Source organism: Rhinichthys klamathensis, unplaced genomic scaffold (genome assembly GCF_029890125.1).
Source record: "Rhinichthys klamathensis goyatoka isolate OS25496 unplaced genomic scaffold, OSU_Roscu_1.1 h1tg000441l_1, whole genome shotgun sequence".
Classification (NCBI taxonomy): domain Eukaryota; kingdom Metazoa; phylum Chordata; class Actinopteri; order Cypriniformes; family Leuciscidae; genus Rhinichthys; species Rhinichthys klamathensis.
This window is the reverse complement of record NW_026606937.1, coordinates 150,914-163,543: the sequence shown is the minus strand read 5'-3', so window position 1 is coordinate 163,543 and position 12,630 is coordinate 150,914. Positions and strand designations below refer to the sequence as shown.

General features: G+C 44.0%; 1 protein-coding gene across 3 annotated transcripts in view; it reads left to right on the top strand.

Moving 5' to 3' along the window:
• Positions 1–11,225, top strand: part of gli1 (GLI family zinc finger 1) — a 29,605-nt gene extending 18,380 nt beyond the window's left edge. For all 3 annotated transcript variants that reach the window (XM_056236222.1, XM_056236225.1, XM_056236224.1), the window contains 3 exons: positions 4,519–4,755; positions 6,197–6,503; positions 8,168–11,225. In XM_056236222.1, the coding sequence (XP_056092197.1) occupies positions 4,519–4,755; positions 6,197–6,503; positions 8,168–10,584 (2,961 nt within the window). In that variant the 3' untranslated portion in view covers positions 10,585–11,225. The remainder of the gene's footprint in view (positions 1–4,518; positions 4,756–6,196; positions 6,504–8,167) is intronic.
• The last annotated feature ends 1,405 nt before the right edge of the window (positions 11,226–12,630 follow it).

The following is a 12,630-nucleotide window of genomic DNA, read 5'->3' as shown; positions in this document are numbered from 1 at the left end:
ACCTGTGGCACAAACTGAGCAAGCCAATACAAAACTGCGAACATCACAAGCCATGAGAGGCCACCAGAATCGTTGCTTGACTAAAAACATAGTACGATTGACTCCTGGGTGACAAGCCACATTGGAACAGTGACCCCACTGAATAACGCTGGACCGCAAACTCTCCGGCACAAACAACCGGTTCGGTGGGCAACGAGTCGGAGGCGTTACCCCTTCTAAGGCCTTCTTGACCTTCGATTCGACCTCCCATGTGAGTGTAGAGATGAATAGATTCTCAGGTAAAATGCACTCGGGAGTAGACGGGCGATCGGAACGGTCAAAAATGCGCGATAAAGAATCGGGTTTGATGTTTTTGGAACCCGGGCGGTACGAGAGAGTAAAGTCAAAACGTCCGAAAAAAAGAGCCCACCGAGCCTGCCTGGAATTGAGTCTTTTAGCCGTACGAATGTATTCCAAATTCTTGTGATCGGTCCAGACGATAAAAGGTACCCCCGACCCTTCTAACCAGTGGCGCTACTCTTCCAATGCTAACTTGACTGCCAACAACTCTCTGTTGCCAATGTCATAATTGCTTTCGGCAGGGGACAAACGATGGGAAAAAAACGCGCAAGGGTGCATCTTGTCGTCTGAAGGAGAGCGCTGGGATAACACTGCACCTACCCCCACCTCTGACGCATCGACCTCCACCACGAACTGACGTGATGGATCAGGGGTTATCAGGATGGGAGCTGAAACGAAGCAGCTCTTCAGTTTGGCAAACGCAGCTTCTGCTGCGTCTGACCACCTGAACGTCGTTCTGGGGGAGGTCAAGGCAGTCAGAGGCGCGGCTAGTCGGCTGAAATTGCGAATAAAACGCCGGTAAAAATTGGCGAACCCCAGAAACCTCAGTAGGGCCTTACGGGAATCAGGACTTGGCCAATTTACCACAGCCTTAACCTTGTCAGGATCCATGCGCATTCCCTCAACCGAGATGATGTGACCTAGGAAAGGAACAGACTGTGCATGAAACACGCATTTCTCCGCCTTGACAAAAAGCCCATTCTCTAACAACCTCTGAAGCACCTGTCGTACGTGTTGCACGTGTTCCTGGAGAGACGATGAAAAAATAAATATATCATCCAGGTAGACATATATGAATTGATCGATCATGTCTCGCAACACGTCATTGACAAGTGCTCGGAAGACCGCTGGGCTATTGGACAAGCCGAAAGGCATGACCAAATATTCAAAGTGCCCCCTAGGGGTGTTAAATGCGGTCTTCCATTCATCCCCCTCCCTAATGCGGACCAAATGATAAGCATTTCTTAAATCCAATTTCGTGAAGACGGATGCTCCTTGCAACCTCTCGAAAGCTGAAGACATCAATGGCAAAGGATATGTATTCTTTACCGTGAGGTTGTTCAGCCCCCGGTAATCAATACAAGGTCGCAACGATCCATCCTTCTTCCCCACAAAAAAGAACCCCGCCCCCGCAGGAGAAGAGGAAGGGCGGATGAACCCTGTTGCTAGAGAATCAGAAATGTATTTCTCCATGACCTCTCTCTCTGGGACAGAGAGTGAATATAATTTGCCCTTAGGCGGAGACGTACCTGGCAATAATTCTATAGCACAGTCATAGGGACGATGTGGAGGGAGAGAATCAGCCCGAGACTTACTGAACACCTCCTTCAGATCCCGATACTCCGTGGGCACGTTAGATAAATCCACTGTCTCCTCCTGTAACACATGAACAGAAACAGACGGACAAGCAGAGACAAGACAGGACTTATGACAAAAGCTGCTCCAAGCCGCTACGGATTTGAGTTGCCAGTCTATTTTGGGATTGTGACGAGTGAGCCATGGGTGACCAAGAACTATGGGTGCAAGCTGAGTGTCCAGGATGTAGAATGAGATGGTTTCTGAGTGATTGCCTGATGTGGTGAGGATGATATCTTCAGTAACCAGAGATATGGTGGGGAGTTTCTGACCGTTGAGGGCGTGCACTGCAATCTGATGGGTGAGTGGTTTGAGGGGAACTTGGTGCTTGAGTGCAAAGTTGTGATCCATGAAGTTACCCTCGGCGCCCGAGTCCAGAAGTGCATGACAATCGTGACGGTGGTTGGACCATCGGAGTCTAACCAGAAGGAGAGTCGATGTCGATGAGGTCTTCTCGGCGGAGATCCCACCCGATAGTAGCCTCATACTTACTACCGGGCTGGGCCTTTTAACGGGCAGTTGTAGGCAAAGTGTCCCGCTCCTCCACAGTACAAGCAAAGGCCCTGGGATCTCCGCCTTTCCCTCTCCTCCCGGGAAAGCCGGGCTCGACCTACCTGCATGGGCTCGGGATCGTAGACGGGGCTGACCGCGTCCCCACCTCCAGCACGGTGACCCTCCGATTCCGCCGAAGAACGGTAGTTGGGTCCTCTTCGCTCCACACGAGACAGTCTGGCGTCCACTCTCAGTGCTAGCGCGATTAAATCGTTGAGTTTCGGTGGTAAGTCCATGGCATAAATCTCCTTTTGGACGCGGTCAGCCAACCCATGCAGGAACATATCCCACTGCGCCTCCTCGTTCCATTGGCTCTCCGCCGCCAGGGTCCGAAACTCGATCGAGTAGTCCGACACGGATCGATGTCCTTGACGTAACTCGGCCAGCAATCTGGCCGCTTCTCTGCCTCCCAAGGCACGGTCGAAGACCCGTTTCATTTCGTCGGAGAGCGCTTGGAACGAGGTGCAGCAGTCTTCCTGGTTTTCCCACACCGCCGTTCCCCATAGTGCCGCTCTCCCAGTCAGCAGCGTTAGCACGAAAGCCACTTTAGTTCTTTCCTCCCGGAAGGTTCTGGGCTGGAGAGAGAAATGCATGGAGCATCTAGTTAGGAAAGCTCGACAAAAATTGGGTTCACCTGAGTATGTCTCTGGGGCTGGTAATCGTGGTTCCGACTGGGAGGGGTCCACTGGTGGTATTTGGGGAATCGGCGGTGGGACCGGCGCAGCGGGAATACGCAGCTGTTGGACTTGCTGGGTGAGCCCGGACACCTGCGCCACTAACGCCTGAACAGCACGAGCGGTGTCGTTGATATTTCTCTCTTGATTCTCCATCCGCCGTCTGCTGTTATTGACGAAATCCTCCAACGTCTCAGGATTGTCACTCGCTGCTTCCATTTCTGGTCAGATCGTTCTGTAACGTAAGAACTACGGAAGCAATTGCAAGTAACAATATTTATTGGAAAACTCAGAACACAGTCCACAGACAGGCAAGGTAGAAAACTCAGTACACGATCCACAGACAGGCAGGTAAGTGGCGCAGGGACTCGATGGTCAGATGGATACAGTGCAGGTGAAGTGAGGTGACGATCAACAAGACGAATCCAGAACATCCACAGGGAACAGACAGGAACAACGAAAGATACTGGAACGTAGAGGGATCAAACACCGGACATCACAAACAACGATCTGACAATGGAGATGAGAAATGGGTGAGATTAAATAGACCGGGATGATAGATGATGAGTGATTACTGAATGAGCTCTGATGAGCAGCCACGCCCCTCTAATCAGCACACACACACATGTAACAACAGAAACACGAGACATGAATGAGACATAGGATTTACCCACCGTGACATAATGAGTTACTTCTAATTTTGAGTTAATTAAGTAATTAATTCAGAAAAACAGAGCAAAAACTTTTTCCCATAAAAAATTATCTCGTAATTCTGAGATAATTAACTCGTTAATTCAGAAAAACAGGGTCGATTTTTTTCCCTCAAGTGAATGCAATACGCTTCCGTAATTATGGCTTACAGCTTATGAAAACCTTTTCACAATATTTGAATTCTGAATTTGGGATTTTCATCATCTCAAACATTATAACAAATAAAGGCTTGAAATATCTCACTTTGCATGTAATGAGTCTATATAATATATTAGTTTCACCTTTTAAGTTGAATTACTGAAATAAATTAACTTTTTTCACCTGTATTAAGTAGTAGTGTAAAGTTTAAACTATCACGTATAGAGGACCAGCTCTACCATATTTAAAAATAAATACAGAAATAAATAATGCTCAATAAATAAATAAGCATACAATTAATTGCCCCTAATTAAATGCTAACCAACCAATGGGCAGAAATTGACCCCTTAAGACACAGCCCATCCTCATTTGCATAATGAGGCAGAAATGCATACAGAAATGTAAAAACGACAGGCAGAAATAAATAGCATTGAAGAAATAAATAGGGTAAAAAAATACAAAGGAAGAATAAAACAGACAAAAATAATATAACATGCACATAAATAAATAAGGTAATTATTACAAAGGTGAATAAATAAAGAAGCTAATTAAGAGATATATACATTTATGTCTCACTGTATAATTTAATTTCTACCTACATTTATTTGTTTATATATTTTTGGGGGCATTTATTTATTTCTGTATTTTATTTTTAAATATGGTAGAGCTGGTCCTCCATAATCACGCTGTGTTGGTTTGTAAAGGTTTGGCTTCAGCTGTAGATTGCTCTCCTCTCTCTGGCCTTCAGAAACCGTACGTTTGCAAGATTCCCGGCTGCACGAAGCGCTACACGGACCCGAGCTCTCTGAGGAAGCATGTGAAGACGGTTCACGGGCCCGAGGCTCACATCACTAAAAAGCACCGTGGAGACACGGGTCCACGTGCCTCAGGTCTGACCCCTGCTGGGCAAAACTCAGAGCTTCTGATAGAGAAAGAGGAGAGAAGCCGAGAGGACTGCAAGTTACTCGCTCCAGAAAGCACACTGGTAAGGCTTGATCCCAATGCTGTTTCTAATGGGCCGGAGCGCGTATTAAAGGGATAGTTCACCCCAAAATGTAAACTCTGTCAGTAATGACTCTCCCTCATGTTGTTCAACCCCGTAAGACTTTCGTTTATCTTCGGAACACAAATTAAGATATTTTTGATTAAATCTGAGAGCTGGATCACTCCTCCATAGGCTTCTATTGTTATTGAAACTTGCCGGCCCAGAAAGTTATTAAAGACATCGTTAAAATAGTCCGAGTGACTACAGTGGCTCAACCTTAAGTTTATCAAGCGACGAGAATACTTTCTGTGCGAATACAAATTTGTGTTACGAAGTCTTACGGGGTTGAACAACATGAGGGAGAGTATTTTTATTTTTAGGTGAACTACCCCTTTAAGGGTTTTCTGTTAGAGCGGTGTCGTATTAGCGGCCCTAGGTTAATAACTAATGATCTTTACAACGGAAGTGAATCAATCAAAACTAACTTTATCTGGACAATAACTTTATTCTAGAGCTGCTGTAAAGCCTAAACAATCTCTGTTACTGTAATCTCCTGTTATCACTGTAAAGCTGCTTTGAAACAATCTATACTGTTAAAAGCGCTGTATAAATGAAGGAGACTTGACTTTAATGGATAGTAGGGCTGAACGATATATCATTTTAGCACTGGTTCGGAACGCATGTGATTCGCGGATTAATTGCAAACTTTAACCATCATAGACTGAAAGTTTATCATTTGCATGTGTTTTAAGTCGAAACAGCACGTGAACTCCGAATTCATTTCTTTTGCTCTTTCTTTTGAGCTTAAACGGACACATGCACGCAAAATAAAGTCAAAATGCCCGTCTCGGCGAGTATCCTCGTAAACACAGTCGGTTGTGTGTTGTAAACAGAAAGAAAACGAATGCGTGTCATTTCTATTAGGTCCCTGCATTCGTCTTAAAGTGACAGCAGCCTAATATACCCTCAGCTGTTTGTGTCACCAATGTTAATCAAAAGAGAAAGAGAAAATTACTTGTAGCTTTAACAAAGATAAATTGTATTAATTAATTAATTATATTGGTTATATTTCATTTATAGAGCGAATACTGTTATTTTACATTTGAGTATTGAATTTCTGTACCTGAATACTGTTATATTTACCTAAAAATTGAATTATATTTGTCTTCTATTGTATTTATCTACGCTAGTAAATTGTTTATTAATTACTATGCAGATTCACTCCCCTACAAAATCACCCCAATTATCCTAGAATGATTAATTCTTTTCAAATAGAGCTATTAATCAACTGGTTGTTCAAATTGTTTTTATAGCGCAATATATATCACAGAAAAACAAAATATCGCAATGCAATTTTTTCCCCAATATCGTGCAGCCCTAATGGATAGTCACGTGCATAATAACTACAGTTACATCTTGAATAATTTTTCTCGTCCTCTAGAAATCTCAGCCAAGCCCCGGTGGCCAGTCGTCCTGTAGTAGCGAACGTTCTCCACTAGGGAGCGCCAACAACAACGACAGCGGTGTGGAGATGAACCTGAACGCAGCGGGCAGTCTCGAGGACCTGACCACACAAGAGGAGAACGGGAACACCGGTGTGTCCGAGTCCAGCGCTGGCGTGGGGTCGCTGTGCATGTCCGTTCAGGCCTTGAAGAGGTTGGAGAATCTGAAGATTGACAAACTGAAGCAAATTCGCCGGCCAACCCCACCTGGGCGGAGCGGAGGAAACAAACTACCGGCTCTCTCAGGTAAAAGACGAGGCAAATCAAGCACATTCGGTTTTTGATCGCAGGTTATTTAACTCGTATACAGTCAAACCAAAAATCATTCAAACACCAGATATAATTTTACTAGTGGGTGCAGGACACAATAGTTTATATAATAAATGTAAGTGAGGAGAGCAAAAATTAAGTTAACTGTGACATATTATACCCCAAAAATTCTTCATACAGTGACTAGAGGTAAAAATTTTACAAATTTGGGACCAAAAATGATTCCTCCACTTTGAGCGGATCATGTTTTCTTCAGTGTGTTTTCTGTAATTGCTAATGCTCTTTTTACACACAGACTGAACAACATGAAGCATTGCTTGGTCACTGGTTGAGCTAAACTGGTATTATCTAATTGTGTAGTTAAATTTAACAGCTGACAGATATTCAACATAATTCATCATTTGTGAGACAGTCTAACAGAACCAGCGAAATATAAACAGATTTTAGATTAATCAGTCAAATACGCAACATTAACAATATAACAACATGCACACAATGACCCAGCTGCACAAGAGTCAAATAAAATGTTATTTTCGTCAACTAAAATGAATGCAAAAATTAAAACGGACTAAAATTAATGAATATGACTTGACAATATTTCCAGGATATAAAAAAAAGAAAGTTTCTTATTTTTTGGCGATAAGAAATGACTGTCAGGATTTACTAAAGACACGCAGTGTATGATTAGTGCTGAAAAAAGCTGTGGACAAGGTAATTTTTTGCGGCTGACCTTATTAAATATGCATTTGTACGAGTTTCCCTTTAAGGCGTAAAATGAAATGAATCATGCAAGGTGATTTACTAAGGTTTACGCTCGTCAATTTACTGGTATTTGCGGCATTATTCACCACCCAAAAAAGCATGTCTTAAACCAGACGGTAATTTGCGCTGCTTTTGGTAGATTGCGTTGGTCATTATGGAAATGTTCCGGCTGCGCGTAGAACTTTCCACTCCCATCTGAGCTTTTTTGGGGATTGCACTCCCCCCAAAAAAACATTAATTATGCTAGATCATCGGAACTTAGAACTGTGCTGTGAGGTTACAATTAAATTTACATGTTTTCATTTGGCATCATATGCATTTAAAGTCCCCCTGTGGTGAAAATCAAGCTTTTGAATGTTGTTTATGTGTCTATGTGGTGTTTTTAATACGCTTTAAAACCATGTGTAAATTCATAAGTCCACAAACCATGTGTAAGTTCATAAGTCGACAGCATTGCTGAGTATTTCCTCCTTAAAACTGCAGTGAACCAAAGACAGTCTCAAAAACACGGTTTGAAATCGCTGGTGTTTCTGACGTCACAAACGACCTTGTAACCAATCAGATCAACGTGTGATCGTCAACCAGTGGATCTCTGAGCTGAGTGAGTGAGTGGAGGCGGGGCTCATTTGCATATTCATAGAACCGCGTATACTAAATGAGGCAAGGGTGTCAGTCAAGCTATTTTAAAGCACAAATAAATTTTTTTCAAGGAAAAATGTTTAAATATGTCATTTTGGTGATCAAAGATGAGTTTTAAGGGATACAATTATTGACTACAGGGGGACTTTAAGGTTTACATGTAATAGTAATACATCGCTAGCCTCATGGTTTTCTCAGTAATCTAATGCTAACTCTGCTTCCTTCTCTGCTCCTTTCAGCAACAGGAGAGATGATGGGCATGTGTGCGCCCTCGCCCTTACTTTCCAACCGGCGTGTAATGGAGCTTTCTGCTCCTGATCTGGGTGGAGTAACCGGAATGGGAATGTCTTGCCAACCGAACGATCGGCGCGGCAGCGGCACAAGCAGCCTCAGCTCTGCGTACACAGTTAGCCGTCGTTCGTCAATGGTCTCGCCCTACCTGTCAAGCCGACGCTCCAGTGACGTGTCCCAGGTGGGTCACTGCCAATCCGTGATGGGAACCGATGTGCCCGGTGACCCACTGTCTCCTCAGAGCAGCCAAAGAAGTGGATCATGCCAGAACGCTGGTGGATTGCCAGGTCTACCGAGTCTTACACCGGCACAACAATATAGTCTGAAGGCTAAATACGCGGCAGCAACAGGCGGTCCACCGCCAACCCCGCTACCCAACATGGACCAACCCGGTAGATACTTGAGGGAATGCCACGGCCAGCCTCTTCCTCCATTTATGCAGCAAGGAGGCATAAGAAGGAACAGTGCTAATGCCGAATACGGCACAGGAGTGATCTATCCACATCAGGCACCCGGAAACAACACGAGACGTGCTAGTGATCCAGTGCGCTCAGGAGCCGATCCGCAGGGTTTACCCAAAGTGCAACGCTTCAATAGCCTGAGCAACGTGTCTCTAATGAGTCGTCGCAACGCGTTGCATCATTGCGGATCTGACGCGGCTCTCAGCCGCCACATGTACTCGCCTCGTCCACCGAGCATCACTGAAAATGTCATGATGGAGGCCATGGCTATGGAACCTCACGGGAAAACCGAAGGCAACATGATCCCGGGTGGAGACAGAGCTTACATGGGCTACCAGCAAACTCAGCTACACCCTCACAATGCAAGTCAACTGTCTCCTGGACAAGAAGGCTTGGGATGCATGGATCAAGTCTTCCAATCTCAAATGCAAGGTCCGTACCAGGGTCAGCGCGAGGAGATCTGTGCAACTGGAGTGATTGGTCAAGCTGATATTGCGAACAATCTTCTACAGCAAGCTGAGTATGGTATGAGTACCTGTCAGCTTAGCCCATCCGGCCCACACTTTCCTAGTCAAGGTGATGGATCAGGGCCATGGGGATCAACTAACCAACTCCACAGTCCTCAAACCGGCATGCAGTTCCAGGGTGTAGGCATACAAGGACAGCACTACCTTCAACAGGGCGTATATGACCCTACATCTGACCCTGGCCATCAAAGAGTTACTGTAAAACCTGAACAGTTCCATCCGTCAATGGGAGGATCCAGTTCTTGCCAGAACATCAAACCTCTACACCAGCATCGGCATAATGCAAACATGCAGGGATATCCACAGCAAGGCCAAGGCCTCATGGGCAGATCCTCTAATGCAAGCTGTGACTTCCTTCAAGGCCAGATGGGAACGCAAGCCGGTCTTCCGCAGCAAAGCCAAGCGGGATCATTCCCGAGTGGAGGAGGTATAAATCTTGCACTTGCAGAAAGCCGCAGGTCGCAGACCCCAATGCATCAAATGAAAGAGATGATGGTGAGGAACTACGTGCAATCCCAGCAGGCTCTCCTATGGGAACAGCAGCAGGAGCAAAGTGTAGTCGATGGTCTCTCTGGGAAGCCTGATGGGATAGACATGGGAGGACAAACGGCAATGATTCAACACAGTCCACAGCATCAACAACCTAACCAGAACCTTTATCCCGGTAATGCTTATCAAGGCTATCCGAATCAGAACTTAATGAGCCCACCGCAAAATCGAGTTCCCGGTTCTGTTAAGGAGCATACAGCTGGGATGCAGGGATCGTGCTATGGGCCGGATATAGTGCCAAGACCACCTCAGGGACGAAAGCCTTTGAGTCGCCAGAACAGTCTTTCCCAGTCCCAACAAGCAGGTGGAGCTTACCTGGGAAGCCCACCTCACCTCAGCCCGGTCCACTCCACCGCCAGTCCCAGAAGAGGAGTGCGCCTCCCACCAGTCCAACAACAGCATTCGGAAAACTTCACAAATAACAACAACCCCATGTACTACACAGGCCAGATACACATGCACCATGACATTGAGAAGCCTCAAGATGGTCCATGCCTGGCGCAGCAACACCTGACTGGGATAGACCCTAGTACCAAACCCACATCAATGGCCTACTCAGAACCAGCGCCCATGTCCAACGCCTTAGAAAACCTGGACTTGGAGAACGCTCAGATTGACTTTACCTCCATCATCGATGACCCAGAGCCTTCATCTTACAGTCCAATAAACCCACACCACCATTGCTCCTCTCAGACCTCCTCCCGTCTCACCACACCCCAAACCTCCATCACCCTTCCAAGTGGCCTGTCTAATATGGCAATCGGGGACATGACCTCAATGCTGACGTCCCTAGCTGGGGAGAACAAGTACTTGAACACGTTGTCTTAAAGTGTTTCTACAAATAACAGGGCCAAAGTGAGCATGTTGACTCAGAAACTATTGCCCTCACGACACTAAAGGTTCCTCTGAACGTCCCTTTTCTTGCTCGTATGGCACGTACTGATTAGGGATGCACGATGTGAAATTTTGGGCCGATATCGATAACCGAAAATTCTTTATATTTGAAAGCCGATAACCGATATATTGGCCGATATATCTAAATCCAAATTTTTTATAATTTTTGAGAGCCTGATTACAAAATACTAAAGTCTCACCATTAAAAGCCATGTCTCAAGCACACAATTATAATGTTCTCATTATAATTTTATGTAGCCTATATGACAGACTTGCGCTGCACATGTTGCACTTTCCTGTATTTTCCTTTTTTGAAGTGATTCTAATCATATTTCAATTAATTCAAAACCATCATGATGAACAGTGCACATCTGAAGAGTCTCAGCTGATGGAAATAATCCATTAGTTATCGGCTTTAATATACAAGTCAAATTTTCTTATCGGGCCGATAACGCTAACATTAAAAATGAACATATATCAGCCGATACCGATATGGTGGCCGATATATCGTGCATCCCTAGTACTGATGGTTCTGCTGGTGTCCAATATGGGATCACACAGATTTTGCGTAATGGTGTTTTGTTGCTTGACACTACCGCCTAATGACTATTATTCAAGGGGCATTCCAGTCACTACTGTGAGACTGTAAAGATGGAAGTCTTTGTTTAAAATGTAAATATGAGCATTGGACTGTAAATGGTGGCAAGATAGAAACAAAGAAAATTTACTTTTAGATATATATCTGGACTTGGACTGCCACATGAACACCACATAAGAAGACTGAAATACAAAGTGAGTGAATGTGTCCAGGAAGAAGCTGGTAGGCACAATCTCTTAAAGTATTGGTGAAGACAGGACTGAAGTGCCTTTGACCATTGTGGCCTCTTATCTTTGATTCCTCATAGGTACGACATGTTGGAGAAAACGAAACAGTTGAGACACATGGATGGATGGATAAACAGTATGAAGCCCAAAGTATACTTCAGCGTAACACCTAGCGTATGAGTACAGCACAATGCATAGCCTTTCAAAGTATACTCCATTTGATAGTGTGCATGAACACAGGCGGAAAGTTTCATCTTTTCTGCGCTATTTCTTTCCAGAAGTTATGAGCAATAAAAAACGTCTTGGTACTCTTTTAAACTAGAGTTCTGTGTATCTATAAACTATGGAAGCTTGTTTTCGCCACAGAAATAAAAAATAAAAAAGGTAATTGCGACTTTCTATCTGACAATTCAGACTTTTTTTCTCACAATTGCGAGTTTACATTTATCAGAATTTCGCGATTAAAAAGTAAGCTTTGCGAGTTATAAAGTAAGATTTACATGATATAAAGTCAGAATTGCGAGTTATAAAGTCAGAATTGCGTGATATAAAGTCGAAATTGTGTGTTATAAAGTCAGAATTGCGTGATATAAAGTCGAAATTGTGTGTTATAAAGTCAGAATTGCGTGATATAAAGTCAGAATCACGTGTTATAAAGTCAGAATTGTGTGTTATAAAGTCGCAATTGTGTGTTATAAAGTCGCAGTTGTGTGTTATAAAGTCAGAATTGCGAGATATAAAGTCAGAATTACGTGATATAAAGTCAGAATTGTGAGTTATAAAGTCAGAATTACATGATATAAAGTCAGAATTGTGTGTTATAAAGTCGCAATTGTGTGTTATAAAGTCAGAATTGTGAGATACTGAGGAATTCTGACTTTGTAATGCGTAATTCTGAATTTATATCTCGCAATTCTGACTTTATAACTCGCAATTCTGACTTTATATCGCGTAATTGTGAGTTTATATCTCGCAATTCTGACTTTATATCTCGCAATTCTGATCTATCTCGCAAATAAATTCAGAATTGCAAGATGCAAACTCGCAATTGTGAGATAAAAAAGTCGCAATCTTTCAAAATGTTTTGTTCTGTGGCGGAAACAAGCTTCCATACTAAACTCCCTCATACAAGCAAGCCTTTATTGTTTTGGGTCT